A 24,159-nucleotide genomic window follows, 5' to 3' on the forward strand; every position below is an offset into this window, starting at 1 on the left:
AATATTCTGTTAAAAGAGGAAAGCAAGTGTGTGTGTGTGAGCACATGTATGTACACACACGAACAAAATCAGGAACTATCGATATCAGAGTGTTGGTGACGATCTCTGGGTGGTATTTCCTTATTTTCTCCATTTTGCTTACCTGTAATAAATAGAAAATACTTTTTCCCTACGCTAAAGTCAAGACAGTGATTCACACACACACACAAATAAGAACAGAGCCCCCTGAGAACGCACCCCGGCCTGGGTGCCCGAGCTCCTCACCTGTACACACCCTCCGTGCTGTGGAGGGCGGCGATCCCGGTGACCAGCGAGTCCGCCAGGTGGTACTTGCCGTCGTGCATGGCTCTGTCAAACTGTATTTTTTGATCACACAGCATCCATAGCTAACAAGAAAAAAATGCAATCGGGGCAAAATGGCAAGTGTTACTCTCATTATTCAACAGAGATATACAAGTATTTTGGCTTGCTTAGCAAATATCCTTACAATTCACACATTTTTTCTTGCTATTTAAAAGATATTGTTAAATACTTCAAGCATGTGGAAAAGCCCTAATAAAATCACCAGTACGCGCGTGCCAATCATCCACTTCGTGAAATCACATTTCGCTCTATTTGCTTCAGATACTGTCACGGACTATTGAAGCGCCTTACAAACCCCCCCCCACCCCCCGTTCCAGAGAAGGCACTGGGTTTGGCACCGACCACTCCCATGCGTGTGCTTACACTCCCACAGCACACATGCTGGCCCTCAGACCGTGCACTGTAGGCCTTGTACATTTTTTGACCTTGTAGATTTTTACACTTTGTGTAAATAAATAGTACCATACTAAATTGCATCCTTTGACCACTTGCTTTTAAGCTCAACATTATAGGGGGGGCCTTACACATGATAACACAAGACATTCTAGTCCATTCCACTTCACTGATAAACAGTCTTCAGTGACATGAACAAGTGTAAGGCCATCTATTGTAAGAAACAGCCTATCTATCCTAGTGTTGATGGGTGTTCAGGTGGTATGGACTTTTCACTCTTTTGAAAAATGCCGCAACAAACATTTTCATGCACCTGTCCTTGTGCGAGAGTTCACCTCGGGCGTGCGGCAGGCGGTGGGAATGCTGGGCTGTGGTGCGCACGCGCTCCCCGCACACGGCCCGCACCTGGTCCCCAGATGCGCTGTGCCCGTTTACCGCCCCCCCCGCCCCGAGAGCCTATGACACTGCTCGCTGCTCCACACCCTCACCGAAAACTGGTGAGGGTCCTTTTGGCCAGTCTGATGGGTGTGAAATATCTCGCCGTTGCTTTCATGTGTAGTTCCCTGAGCACCACTCAGGTTGAGCATCTTGTTGCCCAGACGTGTTTTTTTGTAAAGTACAAATTAAATTGTATCTTTTTTTTTTTCTGTATACCTGCTTGGTTACAGCTAGCACTGTGACCGGAACTACTTCACCACATCGGCACTGCCACAGAACCAGACTTCACCCTTGGGTGCTACGTTCCGTCCCTAATGCCCAGCTTTCCCTCTGGGTGCTCTGAGTTCAGATCCCAACGGCGAGCACGTGCAGACGGGCGCTCACGCCGCATCTAACGACCACCCCAGGGGCCACCGGCGGGGAGCCCCAGGCCTCCGTCTCGCACGGCCTCAAGCTCCCTAACGCGCTGAAGGTTCAGCTCGGCGAGAGCAGGACGAGAAAGAGGCCCCTGCAGAGAGGAAAATCCGCACAGCGAGAGCCAGGGGGCCCCGGACGGCTTCCCGGGAGGCCTTGGGTACAGCAGCTTCCCGAAAGGCTACTCAGTTCTGGGAGGAAAAGGTTACAGCTGCCAAGTAAGAGAAAAAATAACAGAACTGAGACCTAACACCTAACTCCCCGAAGGACACCGATGACTTCTTCCCTTATCCCCACACAGTTAGAGGAACCAGGAACACCCACGTAACCCAGGAAGACAGGGGAACAAGCACCCCGCTTTAACTCTCTCCTCCGAGCTCACTGCTCGGCCTCCTTGAAGAGGGCTCACCGAGTCCCCAGAGGACCTCGGCGGACCCCAGTGCACGGCTGTCCCAGGGAGGAGCCAAGACGGGAGGGACGGAGGGGAGGCCCGAAAACATCCCACGTCGATGACCACAGTACGAACGGTCTCTGCAGAAATAACCCCGACGCCACGCAAAGGGCAGATTACCTGGGCGTGCTGGCTGTTAGGGGGGAACCTCTCCTTCAGGTGCTTCAGCACTTCAGAAGCTGCGGCGAAACAGCCCTAAACAGAGAGACACCACGTGACGGGCACGCCCGTGCGGAGGCCGCGCCTGCTGCGCCACACGCAGGGTGCGGCAGGGCTCGCCTTTCTGGGCGCAGGGGCCTGGGAGCCACGGGCGGAGGCCGCAAACATCAGAGGGCCTTCTTTCTTAGGGTCTAGTACATTTCGTGTGCTACACGTGGAATACATGTTCCGTCTAGAAAACAACTGACAAAATGTAAAAGACACGATCCTTTTTATCTCACCAAGGAAACCACAATGTTTTGCCACATATCTTTCTAGACTTTTTTCTGAACATAAAACACAGAAATATTCCAAAATAGGTGTTCACAGTATTTTTGTAGATTGCTTATAACACTGTTTATCAAATGGTAGGCACTCAGTGAATTTTCATTGAATGAATCTTTCCGGTGTCAATAAATACAGATCTATATCATCATAATATTTATTAGGTAAATAAACTATAGTATACCAAAATACGGTAATCTCCTAATTTGGGATATTTTGGTTTCCAATTTTTTCCATTTTAAAAAATGCTACAATGAGCCCTGGCTGGTGTGGCTCAGAGGATTGAGCTCTGCCTGCAAACCTAAAGGTCGCTGGTTCAATTCCCAGTCAGGGCACATGCCTGGGTTGCAGGCCAGGTCCCCAGTAGGGGGCATTCGAGAGGCAACTGATCGATGTAGCACATTTTGCCGTGTATGATGACCACACACCATGGGTATAAAAATGGGTGCAATAACCCCGTGTACAACACACACAAAAATGTGGGTGCATGTTACACAGGGCATAATATGGTATCTCTCTTCCATGGGTGTTCCTCTCCCTTTTTCTCCCTCCCTCCCCCCAAAATAAATAAATAAATAAATAAATAGTTAAAAACCACTGAACTAGAGGTCACCGATTATCTTCTTGGGCGGCAAACAGTGTCCCTAACCCTCCCCGGCCGCTGGAACCAGGCCACGACGGGGTCGGCAGGTTCTCCGCAGGCGCCCGAGACCAAGGGGATTCGGACAGGAGTATTAACGCAGATTCAGAGAGCACGGTTACTTTTCAAGGTCTAACCACCAGGACAAATCACAGGACTCCAACGGGCCCTAGAGAAAGTTTCAAGGCTAAGGAACGGCACCAAGACAAGATTTCTGTGGAGTAGTGTCCACTCCAGCAGAACGGAAACCACTTCTGCCCTACACCACTCCAACAGCGCTGAAGAGAAGTTGCTCCACTGCTCAAGGTCGGGGCGGGGGTGGGAGATCCGACTTCAGAGGGTCACGGGAACTCATCCGACGGGCGAACTGCATGGTGTGTGATCATAACTCGACGAAGTTGCTGGGGGGAGGTCACGGGAGGCTCACAACAAGCACCTAACCGAAGGCCCGCTGCCTCCTCCGCTAGCAAACGCTCCACATAAGCACGGCACCAGGAGAGGAGGAGGATGGGAGAGAGGCTCCAGTGCCATCAAGGGGGGAAAAGAAACAAGAAAGTGCCGAACGCGCCGCACTCCTGGAGGAAAGCAAACAGCGATCTGGCCGCCGCTGGGAGGGCTTGGGCTTTCCCCAGGCACGGGAGGGGAGCCGCAGGCGCAGGAACCCGCGGGGGGCCAGGGCCCACCCACCCGCACACGGAGCTCCATAAAGGACAGCAAAATGCTAAGATACAGGGAGGACCTCCGAAAGGGCTGGAGACCACCCAAGATCTGCAGATCAGGGGACGGAGTGTTAGGGTGCAGCCTGCCAATAACGGGCACTACAAAGACCGGGAACAGCACACTCACAGCAAAGCCAGAGTCAAGCGAGAAGGTTAGACAAGAGGTTTCCTTGACCTCTCTCCCGCGAAAGGGGAGCGAGAACCTGGCGCAGCACGAGAGACCCTTGGATCGGTCCCTGACGGGGAGAACCACGTGAAATCACTCGGGCCGTAAGTCCGCGTCAGGTCTAACGCCCAGGGCCCTTCTCGGAGTCGACCCGGCGTGGGCTGGAGACCCGACTGACATGTCCTGGCTGCGGGCTTCGCACTTAGCTCCCTGCACCTGTCTCTTGTTCTGTGAAACGGGACAGCAATAAAGTGACCTCCCGAGGCCTCACTAAGGGCTCAGTAAGGTAACGCATGTGGAAACCGGAGCGCAGGACCTGGCGCAGAACACGCGCCCCGCCAACGCTGGTGAGGACCGTCTTAGCAGCCCGTGCATTAGGCTCCTTCTCCCACAGACACCACAGCTCTGCTGCCTGAAATTTCAGGGACTCCCTTCATTTCACTTTTCACTTGGAAACAGCTGACCTTCTGTCCCCTCCACTGACGCCGAAGGGTTCCCAAGTTCAACAAACCTCACAGACCCCACACTCAGTCCGCTCCCGCTGGGAGGACCGCGCCCCTTCCGCCACCTGCGTCCCACAAGGCCCGTCTCAGACGTGCCCGGTGCTCTTCCCAGGCACCAGAGGGGAAGGAATGGCAGGGCCTCCCTTGCTCAGGAAGCCCGCCGGCCTGGCCCCGGCCTACCTGCTCCGCATGCAGCTCGGCGAGGTGGCAGAGCGCCACGGCAAACGACTCCGTGTTGTTCTGCTGCACGCCCGCGCTCACCGACTCCAGGCTGTTCATGCTCAGCAGCATCTGGGCTTGCTGCAGCGCCATGGTGCTGGGCGAGGGGACACGCAGGGAGTGCCGTCAGTCAAGGGCCCAGGCTGCCCTCCGCCACCCCCCACACACCTCTTGAGTGCAGGTGGAAGGGAAATGGGCCCCACCGCAGGCTCTGGCTTGGTGGGGGCGGCTGCCCCCCAAGGCCAGCTCTCCGCCCTCGGGAGTGGGCGAGCGGGCGAGTGGGCGAGTGGGAGAGCACCGTGGACGGGCAGCCCCATGGAAACACGCAGCGGGTATGGCCCAGCGCGGAGCTCCGAGCTCCAGACCCGCCGTCGCCTCTAGCTCTCCCTGTGACCACGGTGCATTCACTCATCGCCGCGGGTCAGTTCACACCCGATGCCGTCCTGGCACCGGGTCTATGCGGTGGCCAGTGTCTGCAGCTGTTGCAGACCACGTCGTGCCAAAAAATTGTCCCAAGGACAAAAGCAAGACTGGCCAAGTAGGCACCCTTTCCTTACTGGACTCCTAAAAACCGCAGACTGTTTAGGGGAGAGACGAGGCAGTAACAGAGCCCCGGGATCACAAGTCTGGCTCAGAGGTTTACTTCCCAGCTACAGGGTCTACATGGAAACTGAGCACAAGGCTGGAGGCATTCCAGAGAACACAGCTTGGTTAGCAGGGAAGCACCTTTCCCGACATCGTAACTTTGGGGGCCAGGGCGTGCGCCACCTGAGAACGACCACGGCCCACGCTTCCTCCGAACGGGAAGGGGCACTGCCCGCCTCGAGCGCGAGGACCCTGTGCTCGGCGTCAGAGGACCCGGGGCTGAGTCCTGGCTCTGTCACTTACGGACGGCCCCTGTGGGCGAGAGCAGGCCAGACAGATGTGCGCGCTCTGGTCTGTGTGCCCTCGCGTGGAGATGGCCCACGGCGCAGCTGGGAGGAGTAAATGGGGAAAAGACTTTGCAAAGTCTGTGTAAAGCATGAAATATTTGGAAACTCTAAAGCACTGTCTTTCACTCCCTAAATGGGCAGCTTCCATCAAAGGGGGAACAACTCATCTGTCTGGCCTTTCACAGAACCACTCTGCTAGCCCCTGCTCGTTTCTAAGAGGATCCGCGACCCCACGGCTGCGACCCCATGGCCTCGACCGTCGGCCTGAAGACCCACCTGCGGCCGTAGAGCCTCCAGATGGCCGTCTTCTGTGCGATGCTGATGTCGATGAGCTCCGACAGACTGTGCTTCCAGTGCAGGAGGTCGGAGTCCTTCAGGGCATCCATCAGTTTGTGTGCTGTCTTCCCAGCAAAAGCCCTCTGCTGGACTAGCGACTGTATTCCCAGGGAGGCAAGGTACTGGAGGGACAGACGCACCCGCACCCCGAGAGAGAGACCACGTGACTGAGTCTGTTCCGCTCCTCAGGAACCGGGCGCAGCTCACATTCCAGCACGTGCACAGAGACGGCTCTCTTCCAAGGGCGGGCACCCACAGCCCGAGCCTGCCCCGCACGCGACACGTTCCTGAAAAACTGGGGCTGGAAGCGAGGCCGGCGGGACACGGAGGAGAGCCCGGGCTTTGACGTTTTAAAGGGGCCTGTGCTTAAGCTCCGCCTCTGCCACTCACTGTGTGTCCCGGGGCCTCTGAGCTTCTTGGCCAAGCCTCCACTCCCCTGTCTTTCCAAGGGGCCTCAAACCTCCCCACAGGGAATGCTTGTGAGGACTAAAATGAGATGATATGTCGAACAGTGCTGGGCGCATTACGCCGTAGATTTAAAAAGAATGCCTCTTGTGAACATAATTTCTTTTCAATATCTCTAAGTATAAATTTCAAGGATGAAAGCTCAACTGAAAAATAACTTAAATCTGTAACAAAAATTGTATTTAAGATGTGTAGCAAGCATTTGTTTTAAGGAGACACTTCCTTTTGTCATTATAACCAATTCTGTACATGCAACTTTCCCAGGAATCAGTCAAATTGGACAATCTTGAAAAGCATATACTTTACATTATTACATGTGATCACTTCCAATTCTCCTGGAATTTGTTACAAATTTCGAGACAGATGCTTAGGGGCCCGCTTTCACGGCAGAGGGTCTTTGGGATGGGACGGGGCTGGCTGTGCACTGGCACGCTAGGGTCCGACCGCCCTCACTCCCCCCCCCCACGCCCCCCACGTGGGGCAGCGCCCTGGGAGGGTCCCTTGGGGTCTGGCGTTCTGGACTGCAGTCAGGCCCTCCCCCGTCACTGGCCTACTTGTTGTTAAAGCGAGGGTCGGCAAACCTGTTCTCTAAAGGGCCAGAGAGGAAGTCATTTAGGTTTTGCAGACCGCATTTTGTGTCTGTTCCATTCTTTGTTTTCCCGCCAACTACTTAAACCTGTAAAACCCATTCTCAGCCCGAGGGCCATACGTGAGCAGGCCCAAGGGGTGTAGCGTTGGGCAGTTTCTGGTTTAAAAATAAGCCTTTCCTGAAATTCTTTCTAAGTAAATACAGGGACATTAATGTTGATCATAAACTAAAAACAATCCCATCACATTGATAAACGGAGCTTCCACAGATGTTATGAGGATAAAGGAGCAGGGAGAAACCTATCAAACAGAATTTAGTGGTCTAATTAATAATTAAAGTCACATGAAACTAGCAAGAGTAAAACCATACCATCTACTTAAACACTCACAGAAAGACGAGCCTTACCGGTAACCCAAAATGCACTGCTTTCTTCACAGAATGCTCCAGCAGAACGTAGCTGTCGGACCTCTTCTGTCCCAGCACATAGAGCCAGCTCTAGTAAGAGAAATTGTCAAAATACAATGTATTCTAACAATAACAACGTTTAATGTTCTATTGAAGTATCAGCATGATCGTAAGAAAGAATTAACAAGGGTCAAAAAAAAATCCTCTAGCAGGCCCTGGCCAGGTAGCTCAGTTGGTTAGAGCATCATCCCAATACACCAAGGTTGTGGGTTTGATTCCTGGTCAGGGCACATGTGAAAAAGTCAACCAATGAGTTCAACCAATGAGCCCTGGCTAGTGTGGCTCAGTGGATTAGGTGCCAGTGACTGAAAGGTTGCTAGTTCAATTCCCAGTCAGGGCACATGCCAGGGTTACGGGGCAGGTCCCCTGCTGGGGGCATGTGAGAGGCAACTGATCAATGCATCTCTTGCACAGTGATATTTCTCACCCGCTCTTTCCCCCTCCCTCCCCCTTTATCTAAAATAAACATCTTTTAAAACAGTTTAACAAATCCTCTAACATACTCTTCCAGGAAGTGTGAACCTGAGTGAAGCCCACCAAACACATGGGCCCGGTACAAGCCACTGATCCCCACCTGTGAGAGCAGCGGGCGGCGAGTGTTCCAGAAAAAAGAAAGCACGAAGTCCCCCACACGGGCATTAATTAAGAAAATGAGAGCCCCGGGGGATGGTTCAGTGAATTCTGTGTTCTACTTGTGCTTGGGGATTATAGTGTTACTGGGCAACATCTCACTAGTTACTGGGTGTTGCCTATACCTTTTAGTTAATGCCAAAGTTTAATGTGGCAGTTTCAAATGGCAAGCTGTACTGAAATTCGTAGAAAAGAAACACCGTCCAAACCAAACCGATGTCACAAATTAAGAAATACAAACAAATATGGGCAGCCCTTCCTGAGTGACCACGGCTGCCCCACTGGTTTCCCGTCACTGCTCGGGATCTTTGCTCTGACCCTGACACAACCCCATTGGAGGGGGCCTTCCGGAGGCCGACTCCGCCCACCGCGGGACTCCCAGGCAGGGGGCGGCCTTACCAGGCAGTGCTGCAGACACACGTGGTCGTTGGACTCCTGGGCAATCCTGATGGCCTCCTGCAGGGCGAGCTCGGCCTGCTGACTGCGGACAGGCGGCGCGTTAGCGTCTCACGAACCACCACAAACGTGCACAAGCAACAGCAGCAGGGGTCCTCTGTAGAGCGGGCCGGGGTCGGAGGCTCACTCCCCCGGAGGCCCGCCCCCTGCCCCAGCACCAGAACCGTGCACCATGCAGACACAGAGCCCGCCCCTTCCACAGGGGGCATCGAGGGTTAGCTTGCTCGGTCTCAGCTCCCACGAGTTTTATGCCAGCTGTCTACAGCTGAGGGAAGAGGCATGGAGAGGTAACGACATTTTACTTTTTATTGCATTCCCTTCCACATTATTTACATGTTTTTTACTACGGCAGCTGACACTTTTATGGGTAGTTTCCTTCAAAACTAGTTTTAAAAATATTTTGAGGATTACCCACTTCAGAGACTTTTCCTGCCCGTGCCATTCCCCTCCAGCTCCGATGTCTCCCCAGCCTCTCAGGTTCTGTGGAAATCCAGTCAAGCATTGCTGGCCCCCACTGAGCCTGGCACTTGCAGAAACTCCCCCAGAAACGCCCCCTGCACCCCTCGCCTGGCCGTGCCCAGCTGGACGCCACCGCGTGCCCCCAGCTACTCGCTGGCTCTGCGAACTGCCCCACCGGTTTATGAGCCGCAGGGGGCACGAGTCCAGTCCTCAGCGTTGGGTTTCCCAGCGGCAAGTCGCAGAATAGAAACCTCATCGACGCTGGGTCGCTGAGTATCTCAGGACAAATTCTATGGGTATCACTCATTTCGGGGGAAATTTACAGAAAGAATTTCCTTTCAACACAAGGGCAACAGCCTCACACAATTCATTTTAACTGGGGACAGCCAACTTGCTCCTCGACAGTTACTTGCTTGGATAACCAGGCCGGACGTGAATACACCTTCACCTGGCTCACACTCTCCCGCGTGCCCTTAGCAACGCGACGCGACTGCACGTGAGCCATCTGAGGGCCGGAGGCCCGTCCTCACGCCCAGGCCCCCGACGAGCGTCAGCCGGTTTACCTCTGCTGCACACGTGGTGACCAAACGAGTGGCGCTATGTGCACAGAAGCGGCCTTGGGGGGACTGCATGCTGAAACAGAACTAAAGAGACAGGGTTTTTCCCAGGTAGGAAGGAACCCTCAAGGGACCTCACGGTCTTCCATTGCTGCAAGGCAGAAAAATCCCCGATAAAAATGTTCAGGAACGGAGCAGGAGGCAACATGGTTGTAACGTCTGACACGCGCGGGCTGTCCGCTGTTTTGAAGACGCCGGAGCAGGCGGGCCTGCAGCCTGTCGGCAGGGGCTTCCTGTGTCTCTCGGAGTAACAGCCCAAGTCCTGCCTGGGCCCCAGGCCGCTGAGCGCCCACCCCTGCCACCTGCTTGCGCTCCCTCTCCTGGACCCCCCTCACTCACAGCCCTCTAGCCACACTCCTTGCTCCTCCTCAGACCTGCCGAGTAAACCAGTGCCTCTGGGCTCAGTGGATTGATGCCAGCCTGCAAACCGAAAGGTCTCTGGTTCGATTCCCAGTCAGGGCGCCTGCCTGGGTTGCAAGCCAGGTCCCCAGGAGGGGGCACATGAGAGGCAACCACACATTGGTGTTTCTCTTCCTCTCTTTCTCCCTCCTTTCCCCTCTCTCTAAAAATATGTGAATAAAATCTTTAAAAAAAAGGGGAAGGACCTGATCAAGAGGTTATTACAGCTGGGCAGACAAAAAGAAGCCGACTATTAAAAGATAACAATACTATCAAAACTCACAAACCCATGGGGCCTGGAGGAGCCTCAAACACTTTGGGACACAGCCTGTGATCTGGAGCTTGAACTGCCTCAGTGACTCCTGGTCTAGGCTTGTGAACTCGACCTGCACCCTTCCCAGGGGGTTCTACCTGGGGAAACGTCCTCCTCCCCGCGCCCCCCATAGGGATATTTGTGTTGTTGTTGTTCAAAAACTTCTTCCTTTTAATGAGCAGAAATGCTTTGTCCTCTAGCGTGCACTCGCCGGCTCCCCCTCGTCTTTGGTGGTCGCCCCTGCTCAGCCCGAGCTTGCTATTACAGCAAGATGGCCTAACACGTGCTTGGCTGAATCATTCGTCTTCAGGCTGAACATTCCCACAATCTTCTCATCTCATCTATGTGACATGGCTGTGAGTGCCTCCCATGAGACTGCCCCCCACACAAGCTCCAGTCCACGGCCCCTTTAAAATGCGACAACCAGAGGTTAACAGAATTTCTTGGGAGTGGCCCAGCCCATAGAGCAAAGGGAAGAGCTCTCAGTTCTTGAATTCTGGGCATTGTTGCCATTAACACACTCTAGAGTCCCCATTCAAAGATGCCTGCAGCAGAAACCACATTTCTTTCAAATGGGAAAAAGCCACAGAGGGTGGGGAGAGTCTTTCAATTAGTAAACCCTTACCTTTTCACCATTATTCATGTCATTTCATTGTTTTCCAAATAGCCTCCATCTTCTGAAAGATTTTACCCATTTAATTCTATTTGCTAACTAATTGACAATTTCCCCATTTGTATTCATCAAAATCACAGGCATATCTTAGCATTGGCGGATGCCCAGGATCACCTCTCAGAGCTGCCCGAATTCCATCCGAAAGCACAAACGTGATTTTTAATAAGCCAGATCAGTCTTTTATCCAGGAAAGGCACGACTTCTTTTTGGCTTTTTGAAATACTGAAAATAGCTTTTGTATCCCCATTATTACATCTGAAAAATGCTTTTGGGAATCCCTGGCCTATTGACCTAATTTCCTTTTAATTCAATGGCTGTTCTTGGAAGTAAAGAGGCCACGCACTAAAACAGCAATGCTAAACAGTGCCACCAGGGGGCAGACTGTTGAAGCAGAAGGCTCTCGTTAACTTCCGTCCAGTGAAAAGGCAATCCCTTTGGAAGTTACTGACAAGTCTAGGTCCAAGAGTCTGCTTCCTTTCTCTTTTTCTTCTCTTTTTAATAAAACACTTTTAAAAATCACCTTAGTCAACATTAGAGGGTTAATACCTTCAATTTCTGCATGGATAAAAAGTCTGTGAACTTACTAGTGCCCGAAGCGGCAGTGCAGGGCGGCCAGGTTGAGGGCGGCGTACCTCAAGCTCCGGCCGTAGCCCTCCTCCCCGTTACTTTTGCTCTCGGCTCCGGTAAGAATCAGGCGGTCGAAATAATGCAGGAGGCTGTGTGTGGAACTGAAAACGTCTTGGACCCGGAGGTTGTTTAAGTAGCTGAGATAATGCTAAAACAAGAAGCAACCCACAGATGGTAAATGTTCTGCTTCCTCTTACGCAAGACTAATTCAGAGTTCCACTGGCTGCAAACCGCCGTGTATGGCCCACCCTTCTGACCAGATGGTCATGGTTTAGGCTCACCTTTCCCCAGGGCGGGATAGGGCAGGTTCAAGACACACTGGTTTCTCCGCAGGGACAGTCCCCAGTTGGAAAACGGGAGTTCCCTTAGTACTTGGGGCAGCATTTTACCCTGACTACGCATCCACCGTGCCACTGGGCACACTGGGACCCATGCGAGGGTGCAGTGGGGCGCTCACCTAGCTCAGGTATTAAAGAAACGTACTCAGATAATTATCTTCTGTTTTGAAATGGTTTTCATTTTGCTTGATTCACTGAATTAAACTTTCCTCCAAGCAGGGAACAAAACAGGTATTTCCTTCATGTGGAAAAAGATGTCAAACCCAGGTTTCTGGGTAAAAACTCATTAAGGAATGCTGTGATGTAAATTTAAAAAAAAAAACTGGCTAAAGTGGAGAAAGGAACACATTTTTAGGCCACAATTAAAAAAAAAAAAACCACACACACAGTCTACTCTACCGTCTGCCCACAATGCACAACATCAGAGCACTGATGAATGAAAAAGAACATCGTTGGACGGAAGAACCCCCGTCCGGCCAGGGAGGGGGCGCGGGAGGGGCGGCTCTGCAGCCCGGGCTGGACTGTCCCCTTCCCAGCAGTGCGGTTTCTCTCTGAGATCCAGGCCAACGGGTGGGTCCTCATCCTCACGGCTACTCAGTGTAACAGTGGCCTTGTCACTTCTTGTCAACTCAGCAACAAGTTCTCGAAAAGACTCACCGCTTCAGCAAAATCGGGATTAAATTTCAACAAGTTGTTCAATTCTTTCTGCAAAGCAGCTGGCGTGAGGGCTTTAGTCTCGTCGTTCTTTAACAAAGAAGCCTGAGATGGAAACATGACAACTCAGGAGAAAGAAACGGCCAACAAACACCTGGAAACATTGTAGTCAATGGCACGAGATGATTACTTTCTTTTCCGCACCTACTCCCCCCGCCCCCCAACACATAGGGCAGCTCCGCCTCCCTGAAACAGCACGCCTCCCCGCTCCACTCCCCACCCACACCCTCCTCTCATGCACGCAAACTCCCACGCATCTCCCCGCACCCACCCCTAGACCAGACTTTTCTGCTTCTATCACCTTCTAGACCAGGTAAGGTCCTGTCAGCCTGGCGGTACTAACCTTCCTGTAGTCCTTATCAAGCTATGCTAAAAGTGCCAGTCTGACCTCAGTCCACACTGGAAGCACCTATAAGGCAGGCTGTGTGTGTCTCCAGCCCTGCGAAGGGCCTCAGGACACCCAGGGGCACTGAGGCGCTACTCCCAGTTACGTGTTGCAGAGGGACAATACCGAGCAACGGCTATACAGATATGTAGAAAACATTCCAAATTGAATACTAGTACTTAACTTACAGATACGTCAATTCTGCCCAAACTTTTTAAAGTATATTTTATTGATTATACTATTACGATTGTCCCAATTTTTTTTTCCCTTTATCCCCACTCTGCACTACAACCCCCCACCCTCCAGTATTCCCCGCCCCCCCCTTAGTTCATGTCCATGGGTTGTACATGTAAGTTCTTTGGCTTCTCTGTTTCCCATACTATTCTTAAATTCTCCTGTCTATTTTATGCCTACCAATTATACTTCTTATTCCCTGTACCTTCCCCTGCCCCATGCTCCCCCACCCCTCGATGACCCTCCATGTGATCTCCATTTCTGTGATTCTGTTCCTGTTCTAGTTGTTTGCTTAGTTTTTGTTTTTTTAGGTTCAGCTATTGATAGTTATGAATTTGTCATTTTATTGTTCATAGTTTTTGATCTTCTTCTATTTCTTAGATAAGTCCCTTTAACATTTCACATAATAAAGACTTGGTGATGATGAACTCCTTGAACTTTATCTGGGAAGCACTTTATCTGTCCTTCCATTCTAAGTGATAGCTTTGCTGGATAGAGCAATCTTGGATGTAGGTCTTTGCCTTTCATGACTTCAAATACTTTCTTTCCGGCCCCTTCCTGCCTGTAAGGTTTGTTTTTGAGAAATCAGCTGATAGTCTAGTGGGAACTCCTTTGTAGGTAACTGTCTCCTCTCCTCTTGCTGCTTTTAAGATTCTCCTTATCTTTAGTCTTGGGTAACTAAATGATGGTGTGCCTTGGTGTGTTCATCCCTGGGTCCAACTTCTTTGGGAGTCTCCCTGGGCTTCCTGGACGTCGACTCCCTTCCCCAGACCAGGGAGGTTTTCCTTTATTATTTGTTCAAGTAAGTTTTCCATTTCTTGCTCTTCCTCTCCTTCTGGCAGCCCTGTGATTCGGATGTTGGAGCATTTAAAGTCCACGAGTTTCTGAAGCCTCTCCTCATTTTTTTGAATTCTTGTTTTATCATTCTAGTCCAACTGGATATTTATTTCTCCCTTTTGTTCCAAATTGGTGGTGGGAGTCCCAGTTTCCTTCCCTTCACTACTGGTTCCCTGTAGATCTTGCTTTATTTCACTCTATGTAGCCTTCATGTCTTCCTTCATTTTGCCATCGAGCTCAGCCCAGCCTGTGAGCATCCTGATCACCAACGTTTTGAACTGCACACCTGACAGCAGGCGTCTACCTCCTTGCTGCTTAGCTCCTTTCTGGAGTCTGGGTCTGCAGACCCAGACTCTCTTTTTCCCTCCCTTCCCCTCTCGAAAAAAACAAAACTCTTTGAAAAAAAAAGTAACAATAATTTCTAATTCCATTTTAATTCATTAAATCATTACAGAAGATCCCCAAATATAGAAAAGCATGCAGAAGGAAACAAAAGTTGTCTGTGATCCCTCCACCCAGAAATGACATTATGAATTCTTCAGTGTGTCTCACGAGTGTGCCAGTGCATCTCTTTTCCTATGTGTGTACACACACACACACACACACGTCCATGCCATGTTTTTAACAAAATTAGAATAATTTTACTTCTTGCTCTTTTCACTTAATAATATAATACAAACTTTGTCTCATCATCAAATAGTCTTTGAAAATGATTTTTAAAACAAAAGAATTGACCCTTTGACTGTCATATTTATTGCAAATACTTTTCCCATTTTGTTGTTTGTCTTTTAATTTTGTTAGAATGTGTTCTGACATGCAGACATTTTTAATTTTTATGCCGAAAAATCCAATGATCTGTTCCTACACGTTTAAAGTCTTTCCCCATACAGAGATTAGTTAAAAGTTAGTATGTAGTTCCTTCTACTGTAATTATAGCTTTAAATATTGACATCTGCCCCATTAATCCACCGGTGATGTGTGGAGCTGTGAGGATGGATCCAGGTACATTTTCTCTCCTCGACCGACAGTTAACCAATTGTCCAGACAGATTGTTCTAATGCTTAAAACTCATCTGCGGGGGTGTTCCTATCACTTTTATCTAGATCATTACATCTTTCTGCAGAAAAAAAATTAAGAACAAAATTAGGGAAAACTAGAAAAGTCGAGCAAAAAAACAAAGTCTATGCTTGAAAACAACATGGGAGAAAAATGTCCAGCTAATGTTACTGAGAAAATGAAAAAAAAAAAAATGTCCCCAGAACACCAACGAAACACAGGTCAGGACTGAAGGGCACTGATGTCTGGAACCCGAAACACATCCAGAGGAAACGTGGGCCCGAACGGAGCGCCGGCTGCGCGGAGGACGGGCCAGCGGGTGGCGAACGGGGCAGAACTCGAAGGCCGCGGGTGACGGGTCTGCGGACACTCACTGTAACATGCTTTTCGGCTTTTCCTTCTGGTTGAAAATTTCCACGATAAAATGTTGGGGAAAAGGAAGCAGGTCTTCTAAACTGCATATTTTTGGGCTGTGTTAGTTGCACATCGTTATTAAATGAAGCTGCATTGCAACTTTAATAGAAAAATAAAATCGCTCACAAAATAGGAAGTAACACATAACTACATTTGCACTGCCAGGGAAGGAAAGAGGACCAGCGGCAAGGGGGAAACGCAGTTACCAATTAACCTGCTAACATAACAAGCTTATGCCGTGACAAATGATGTCACAGGGTTTTTCCGAAGTCCGTGATAAGTTACGGCATTAACATACCTGTTGAGAAAGGAAAAACTCGGCTTGTTTCTGGGACAGAGGCCCACTGCAAGATACCTCCTCTTCTCTAAAAAACACAAAACAAAAGTAATATAGAAATACATTCAACTCACCACAGCAAACATGGTAATGCCTACAAAGTCTAACAGACTCTTGATGAGAAGAGTTCAAAACGTTTACAATTAACCCTCTCCTCTCAGGAACAGATGCTGAGTGACTGGCCTGACAAAGGTCACACAACGTAACTGGACAAATACACACAGTTTTTGTATTTGTTTTTACTCAGTTCTTTTACATAAATTCTACACAGCTCTCAGCAGGTCTTTCCAATGCGCAATTCCAGCGTGCCAGCTCTGATGTAAAGCCCTCCAGTTGTACCCCATCACCCTCCAAAACAAAGCCCACGCTGCTTAGCGGGGCATGGGTGGCCCTACCTCCCGCCTCTCTCTTTGCCTTGTCTTTCTCCTCTGCACCCCAGCTCCGACGCACTCCTTACAGGTCCCCGGTGATGACCAGGTGCCCCTCGCTGCTTCCCCAACCCGCAGGCCCATCGCCCCCCCCCCCAATGTTAGGCTGTTGTACACAGTCTGCCGTTCAAGATCACTACAGGCATCACAGCCTCCAAGAATCTCTCCTGACATCTCTCACGTGAGCTCCCACAGTCTCCTAGATGCTTATCACAGCACCTACGCATTGCTTAGTGTGGCTGGTCTTACTGGCATTTGCATGGGAATACCCAGCGCTGTGCCTAGGCACTGGGCACTCAGAGCTTGGGACGTGAATGAATGAAGGGTTTCTAACTCTCTGATACAAGATGGTGCCATATTGAAGAGCAGGAAAAAAAAGAGGCTTCACCTAAGAAATAACCACTGTCTGGAAGTTTAGATTACACAGAAGCAATGAACAAGAAATGTGCTCTAGACCTGACAACCCTGCACGTGCACAACATAACACAGTCTAATCTGAGGGCAAAGTATAAACATGACCCTTTGATCGCTGAAGAGACTGCTCCTCTATACGGGATTATAGTAAGTATAAAATCAGCATGTACTCATAAATACTATCTGTGTAAGCACTCTGTCAATCACCGTAGTTCTCAAACTGTTTCATGCAAACAATACGTAAATGAGTGTTCTAAAAAACTGCTTACAGGTCTTGAGGTTAAAAAATTGGGGGGAAGCCGTGTGCTCTATCTTGCTTGGCGATTTACAACACACCTCAGAGAAAGAAACTCGATTTACTTTTTCCAATGTAACATTTGCCAAACTCATCTGCACAAAGAATCCTGCCCCCACATCTCTCGAGAAGCCTTAGTGTTCCACAGAAAGCACTCTGGGAAGAGCTGCTCTAATGGTCTCTCCATTTCACTTCCAATAAATACTACCTAGCAACCCCCAGGGCAGTGCATGAGCTTCTGCAAACACCGAGCTGCCAAGAACCGGCCCTGACTCAGGCCTAACGAAGATCAGTGACACAACAGTGACCTGGAGGGAAGCGGAAAAAAATTTCACAGGCCAAGTTTTCAAGTGGAAAACAGGTAGGTGTCTTGGCAGTTAGAAGCCCTTTTCTCTTAATGGATCCCTTAAACAAAATAGCCCAAGACTTGAAATAAATATGGCTGCACACAAAAAGGCCGGCGGCAGAGACAGGAGTCGGAATGAAACTGGACACACCACTCCCGGTCCCATCGTCCCCTGAAGTCCGTGACACTCAGAGGTACCAAATGCTGTATTTACTTAAACCCAGCCCCCCAGAAGATTTAGGGTAGCTTATAATAAAGGACATGGGAGCAATAAGGCTGATAAAACAGAGAAAAAAGTAATCAGAATCACACACAGGAAAATTGCTGCAAATGAGGACAAACAGTACCGTTCTACGCACTTTACATTCACTGATCATTGAATTTCCGCATCGACCCTCTGAGGAGGTGATACTTCCCTCCTCTTGCAGGTCAGGAAATGAAAGCACAGCCCTAGCCAGGCAGCTTGGTTGGTCGGAACATCGTTCTGTGCACCAGGTTTCAGGTCCGATTCCCAGTCAGGCACATGCCTAGGTTGTGGGTTCGATCCCCAGTCGGGGCATGTATGGAAGGCAACCAACTGACATTTCTCTCTCATATCAATGTTTCTCTCTCTAAAAATCAATGAAAAAGATATCCTTGGGTGAGGAAGGAAGGAAAGAAGGAAGGGAAGAAGGAAGACATCGAAGCACAGAGAGGTTGAATGACTGGCCCAAGGTCTCACAGAGACAGAGGAAGAGAAGAGGCCAGAATTCACACCCAGTGTTCTGACTCCAGGGCCAGGCCCTTAATCCTACCCTGCACTACCTTTCCGGGACATGAGGAACATTTGTAAGCAACTCCAAGTAAGTGAGTTTCTGGGAGTAGTTAACGGTACTGTAACTTGCCCCCAGTATGTGCTGAACGAATCCCATAACCAAAGATCACTCTTAGGAACTGCAGGGGAGCGTTCTGTCTACACAGAGTCACCCCCCGCCCCCCACAGGAGGCGGCGGGGAGCCCCAGCCCGCGTGGGGCCAGTGCGGCTTACTCCTCGCAGAGCCTTGAACACCGTGGACTTGAACGACCGGTTTACCACGTCAGTCCTCCTCACCACGCTGCGGGCTCCCTGAGATCAGGGAATCTGAGATACACGTACCCAAACACATACACACGTTTCTCTGTACCAGCAGCTCGTCTGGGAGGGGACCCCAGGAAACAGGTGGGGAGAGAAGCATGGCAGCAAAGGGAAAGAAGTCGGTGAAACTGTGTTACGGGGCCAGATACCAGCGTAGGCGATGGGCCACGTATTTTGATTTTCTGCGTTCATTCATCCGACACTTGTTCACAGACACATCCTGTGAGTCGGACCCCAAACCAAGTGCTGGGGGAAACGCGGTGAAATGACAGAAAAGGGTCTCAGCTCCGATGGGGTGTGAAGGCAGAGGAAACAGACATAAATGAGTAAGCACACACATGTACAGAGCTACCTAGTGATGAGGGCTCTGAGGGAAATACAGAAGCTGGCAGCATCCGGGTCCCAGCGGAGACAAACGGCACATTCGGGTGGGGCAATGTGGGAAGGGTTTAATGAAGAACACGCAAAAACACGGGTAAGGGGCAGAGAACCCGTAAGGGACGGCACAGTTCCTGGGGCTGGTAACAGGGGCACCTTACGCACCAGGCCTGGGAGGTCTCCCTGGGTATCCAGTGCGGAGGGAGCCCCCTGACGGAGCTGGGACCTGACGGCCAGCCCGCCATGACCCCGAGGGAAGGGGGCCAGTGCGTCAACACCCTGGCCTCACCACCCCGGCCCTCGGGGTTTCCCACCAGGGCCGCCCAGTCAGAAGTCCGAGGGCAACCCACGCGGGCCGACCTCCTAGATCCGGCGGGGCGAAAAGGTGCCGGGCAGCCATGAACTCGGAGTGAATGAGGATTGACCACCTGTGCCCCTAGTTAGGCTACTTCCTGCCAGGAAAACTGAAGTTACCTTATAGACACGTCAAGTTCTTCTTTTTCCATTTTTCTCTCGCCCTCTTCTCTGCCGGCCAGCTCCATGTCGGCATCCTCCACCGTCTTTTTCTCCCCGTTCTGGAAGTACTGCTGGAGGGCCGTGTACAGTTTGAACACTTGGCTGAAAGAAAGCTTACTGTAGGCCAAGATCATGTGACGCAGAAACAAGCCTGCAAAACAAGACACGGGCGAGGTGAACGCATCGAAGGAACTGAGGATGCACAAACCTGATGACCGCTGGTGTCAATTCTCCCTTCGAAAGACTCGAAGGGACACTTGGAGCTGCTGTCCCCTCTGCCTAGAATATTCTGCCGACACCCTTTACAAATTCAGTCTCTTCTCACTCGGGGCTGAGTTCTCCCACTCACGTGCCGCCATCTTTACCCACCCAATATATTTTTTTGTGGCTGTTATAACTACCTGAAATTCTCTTATTTGTTTACTTTTTCCATTGGGCCCCACCCTACCAAATTTAATCTCCATAAAAAGAAGATCCGTGTCTATTTTTTAAGTCCACATCCTGGCACACAGAAGACACGTTAAGTTGTCGATAAATAACTCAAGTTGAGTAACAAAAACTACCATGAAAAAAAGTCAGGATGATGGAGCATGGGTATAAAGGCTCATAGAAAAGCATCAAGAAATGTCGTGTATGCCCTCACCTTATAAACTATATCAATAATATATTCTGACTTACTTCTCTTCCTAGAAGTCTACCTGGTGACCATGACTTAGAGCTGTGAAACACAGGTAAGACATCCAGACGACTGGAGAAAAGAGCTGAGAAAAAAACCCTAAAAGCCCCCCGGGCCAGGCTAATACTTAAGACTATTATAGACAGAAGAAAAGATGCTTTTCCATGGGACAATTATTTGAACACAGAGCGAAATGGTAAGGTGATGAACACATACTAACACACGTGCAAACATCCCTGCTGTGTCTGTTCAGATAGTGCATGTGATTTAGAAAGCTATTCACTTCAACCAACACAGTCTCTGCTCTCCACAGAAGAACTCCATACCTACTACACTGGTTTTGTGAACTTCCGGTTCAGTTCCAGAAAAGGAATCGGACAGGTCATCAAAAAACTGTTCCATATCCTTCAGCTCGCCTTCGGCCATCAGTTTGATTCTGAATGAGAAAATTGAAGTATGTGTTTTAGACAGTGCCTTTGAATATCTTCTCACATTTCATACTTATCTAAAAGAAATCTATTTTAAAAGCAATTCATCCCTGGCCGGTGTGGCTCAGATGGTTGGGCATTGTCCCATAAGGTGAAAGGTCGCCAGTTCAAATCCTGGTCAGGGCATGTGCCTGGTTGTGGGCCAGCTGGATTTGTGCAAGAGGTAGTTGATCAATGTTTCTCTCACACATCGATGTTTCTCTCCCTCCCTTTCCCTCTCTCTATAAATAAATAAATAAAATCTTTTAAAAAAGCAATTCAGAGTTTCATATATATATAATGTATATACATTATATATACGTTATATATATATATAATATATAATGGTGACATAGAAAACAAACTTGGTAATCCAAAATGCCCCACCTATATTCTAGAAAGTATCATTGCTGATGTCTTCTTGATCATAAAATTTGTCAAAGTAACACATCAGCAAATAAAAATGAATCCTCTGCAACAACTAAAAACAAAGAGGTAGATCCATATAGAAAAATTAATTCTGAAGCAGTACATTTAATGTTAACTGTTGGTTTAAAAAATTTCTTAGGCCCTGGCTGGCGTAGCTCAATGGATTGAGCATGGGCTGCAAACCAAAACATCGCAGGTTCGATTCCCAGTCAGGGCACATGCCTGGGTTGCAGGCCACAGCCCCCAGCAACCGCACATTGATCTTTCTCTCTTTCTCTCTCTCTCTCTTTCTCTCTCCCTTCCCGCTCTAAAAATAAATAAATAAAATCTTTTAAAAAATTAAAATTAAGTAAAAAAAATTTTCTTACGAAAACCACCTAAAATAAGAAAGGTATGTTTTTTAAAAGAATTAATTAACATATGCCCTTTTCTAATTTTCATGTGCTTTGACGTCTTTTCATATATGTAGAAAAAATGAAGTTTACCTGATCTGCACTGAATTTGCCAGCTGAGGACAAGATTCTTCAATTAACTTGTAGAGTTTAGACAGTGTAATATCTGGGCCCTGAGTAAAGGAAGACAAGGAGGTTATGGATACATTTTAAAGAGCTGGAGAACGAGATGCAGCAGCAAACATGAACTCACTGATCTGCTTTAACAATTATTTCAAACATGAGATCTCAAATCAGGAAAGAAAAAAAAATGATTTAAAACCCTGAAGCAATACTTGAAATTTGCATGGCATTCTTGTTTCGTCAGTGGACTGGTATAAAACAGGAAAAAACACAGACTCTGTAGTCCCAGGATGCATCATTCCTTCCCTTCTTGTTCTGTAATCGTGCAAAGTTGTAGCCTCCCGAACTCTTGTTTCCTACATCTGTAAAATGGAGATAATAATAACCATTTCCCTTGTTTGTGGGAAATTTTAAGATAACGTAAAGTGCTCTGTGAACTGGAAAACATTATACAAACAAAGGTGTCCTGTTTTCATAAACATAATTTCATTTGACCCTTCCCCAAACCCTGTAAGACAGGTAGACATACTATGTGTCCATGTCCACATAAGCACCATTAGAAACAGAGTGTGCGATCTCTGCTCTCAGGAAGACTACAATCTAACTGAGCTTTCAAACTAAACACGGAATCCTTTGTGGAGAGTTAGTTGGCAGTATAAATGCCAACTGCAGCTGTGCATAACCAGCAATTCCACTTCTTGGGGTAGTATGTTCAGCAGGTATTGTTTGAAATGAACAAAAACTGAAAAGAACCTATAAGTCCATCAATAAAGAATTAATTTATAATTTATAATAAATAAACTGATTTTAATGTTAGTTAAAATTTTAAGTTAAATTGTTTCTCTTCTTACTGGTGGATACAATGCAGCCATTTAAAAAAATAAGGTCGATCCATTCAAATGTGCTGACGTGTAAAGAGCTCCAAGACTTGTTCACTGAAGAGAGAGCTGCAGAATGGAAGTAGCAATTGTGTAAAAAAAATTATGAAGCAGAATTAAAAGGATACATGTATATATACTTATAATCATATGCTCCTGCCTAACTATATGCGCACCTATAGCAAAAGGTCTAAAAAAGATTCTTACTGCAGCCCTGGCTGGCGTAGCTCAGTGGATTGAGTGCGGGCTGTGAACCAAAGTGTCACAGGTTCAATTCCCAGTCAGGGCACATGCCTGGGTTGCAGGCCATGGCCCCTAGCAACCACACATTGATGTTTCTCTCTCTCTCTCTTTCTCCCTCTCTATAAAATAAATTAATTAATTAAAAAAGATTCTTACTGCTACTCAACAAATAGTTGAATGAGTCAACTTTAATGTAAAAATAGCCAATATTGAGTATTTGCTGGGTGCCACACACTGAGAAGAGCTCCCCGTGGACCTTCCACTTTAGGGCAGCCATCCTATGACATATTAGTTTCTATTATTGTTCCCATTTTGCGGACACCAGAGACCCAAAAAAGGCTGGGAAACTCGGGTCGAGTCGCACTACTAGGAAGTGGTAGAGCTACAACCTGAATCTGCAAAATGAAATAAAACGTGCAAAATGCATGGCACACAGCGTTTAATAGATGTTCGCTGTTAGTTTTATGTCATTATTACTACTTATTAAGGTTCTCTACGATACGGAGCCCATGTGATTCATCTGCCTCACACACTCAGGTCTACGTGGAGCCAGCTCCGTTCTACAGAAGAGAGAGGATCTTTAAAAATAACCCTTCCAGTCACTCAGCTAACGAATGCTGGAGCCCGACATGAACCTGCGAAAAAAAAAATGCATGTAAAGCACTTGGCCCATCGTAAGCACTCATTAGGGGGTTAGCTGGCAGGGGCGGGCGGAGGGGGTGGTTTTGTGTTTTTTTGCGGTCCTCCAGGGCTGAGAGAGTTATCCGATGAACCCTCGTACTCCCAGGCCCGGGTTAAGTGTCCGGCACGAGGCAGGCAGGTGCTCAGTAGAGCTTTGCTGAAAGAGCGGGAGCCGGCGGGGGCCCCTCACCTGCAGTAGCGGCAGGAGCAGCTGGTTGAGCCTCCGCCGCTCCAGGAGGCTGACGGCAGCCTCGCCCGTGCGGCCCATCTCGTTCAGGAGCACCAGCACCGCGATCTTATACGGCGTCACCCAGTCCTTGATGCCGAACACGTTGGCATGTACCACCCCATTGGTCATCATGGGATTGAAGTACAGGCTCTCGTGGACACTGGCCATGGTGCTCGGTGACTAGGTCGCGGACCCGAGACACCACATGCGCCAGAGATACTGCTCAAGCACACCACAACTCGCCCTCCGCCTCTGCCAGCCCAGGCCGTATCCCAGGAAACGGGCTTCTTCGCGCTCGCTACAGGCCACAGGCCAATCAGAGCAGCCAAGTCAGATTCACAGCCAATCAGAATGTCCCAGGGTGCTGTGGAGGGTGGGGACAATGAGAGTGCACCGAAAAATTGAGTCCCTACAGAAACTCTTGTGGAAGGAAAGCAGGTTCCTGGGTGACTTGAATACCCAGTGAAAGTGGGTGTAAGCTTGGC

The 24,159-nt window shown here is 49.2% G+C and overlaps 1 protein-coding gene across 2 annotated transcripts in view; it reads right to left on the minus strand.

Moving 5' to 3' along the window:
• The window catches only part of ANAPC5 (anaphase promoting complex subunit 5), a 29,503-nt gene extending 5,562 nt beyond the window's left edge, over nucleotides 1-23,941 (minus strand). The window contains exons 1-13 of one of the 2 annotated variants that reach the window (XM_045845592.1): nucleotides 23,636-23,941; nucleotides 21,614-21,693; nucleotides 20,559-20,668; nucleotides 19,515-19,707; nucleotides 16,027-16,093; nucleotides 12,746-12,847; nucleotides 11,756-11,898; nucleotides 8,606-8,687; nucleotides 7,517-7,606; nucleotides 5,998-6,179; nucleotides 4,751-4,886; nucleotides 2,180-2,254; nucleotides 265-386 (exon numbers count right to left, since the gene is read on the minus strand). In XM_045845592.1, the coding sequence (XP_045701548.1) occupies nucleotides 265-386; nucleotides 2,180-2,254; nucleotides 4,751-4,886; nucleotides 5,998-6,179; nucleotides 7,517-7,606; nucleotides 8,606-8,687; nucleotides 11,756-11,898; nucleotides 12,746-12,847; nucleotides 16,027-16,093; nucleotides 19,515-19,707; nucleotides 20,559-20,668; nucleotides 21,614-21,693; nucleotides 23,636-23,842 (1,589 nt within the window). In that variant the 5' untranslated portion in view covers nucleotides 23,843-23,941. Of the gene's footprint in view, nucleotides 1-264; nucleotides 387-2,179; nucleotides 2,255-4,750; nucleotides 4,887-5,997; nucleotides 6,180-7,516; nucleotides 7,607-8,605; nucleotides 8,688-11,707; nucleotides 11,899-12,745; nucleotides 12,848-16,026; nucleotides 16,094-19,514; nucleotides 19,708-20,558; nucleotides 20,669-21,613; nucleotides 21,694-23,635 lie in introns of both variants that reach the window. The other variant, XM_045845581.1, reaches the window with a different exon arrangement.
• Between the last annotated feature and the right edge of the window lie 218 nt (nucleotides 23,942-24,159).

This window comes from Phyllostomus hastatus, unplaced genomic scaffold, assembly GCF_019186645.2.
Source record: "Phyllostomus hastatus isolate PE091 unplaced genomic scaffold, TTU_PhHast_1.1 phas_contig_1162, whole genome shotgun sequence".
Lineage (NCBI taxonomy): Eukaryota > Metazoa > Chordata > Mammalia > Chiroptera > Phyllostomidae > Phyllostomus > Phyllostomus hastatus.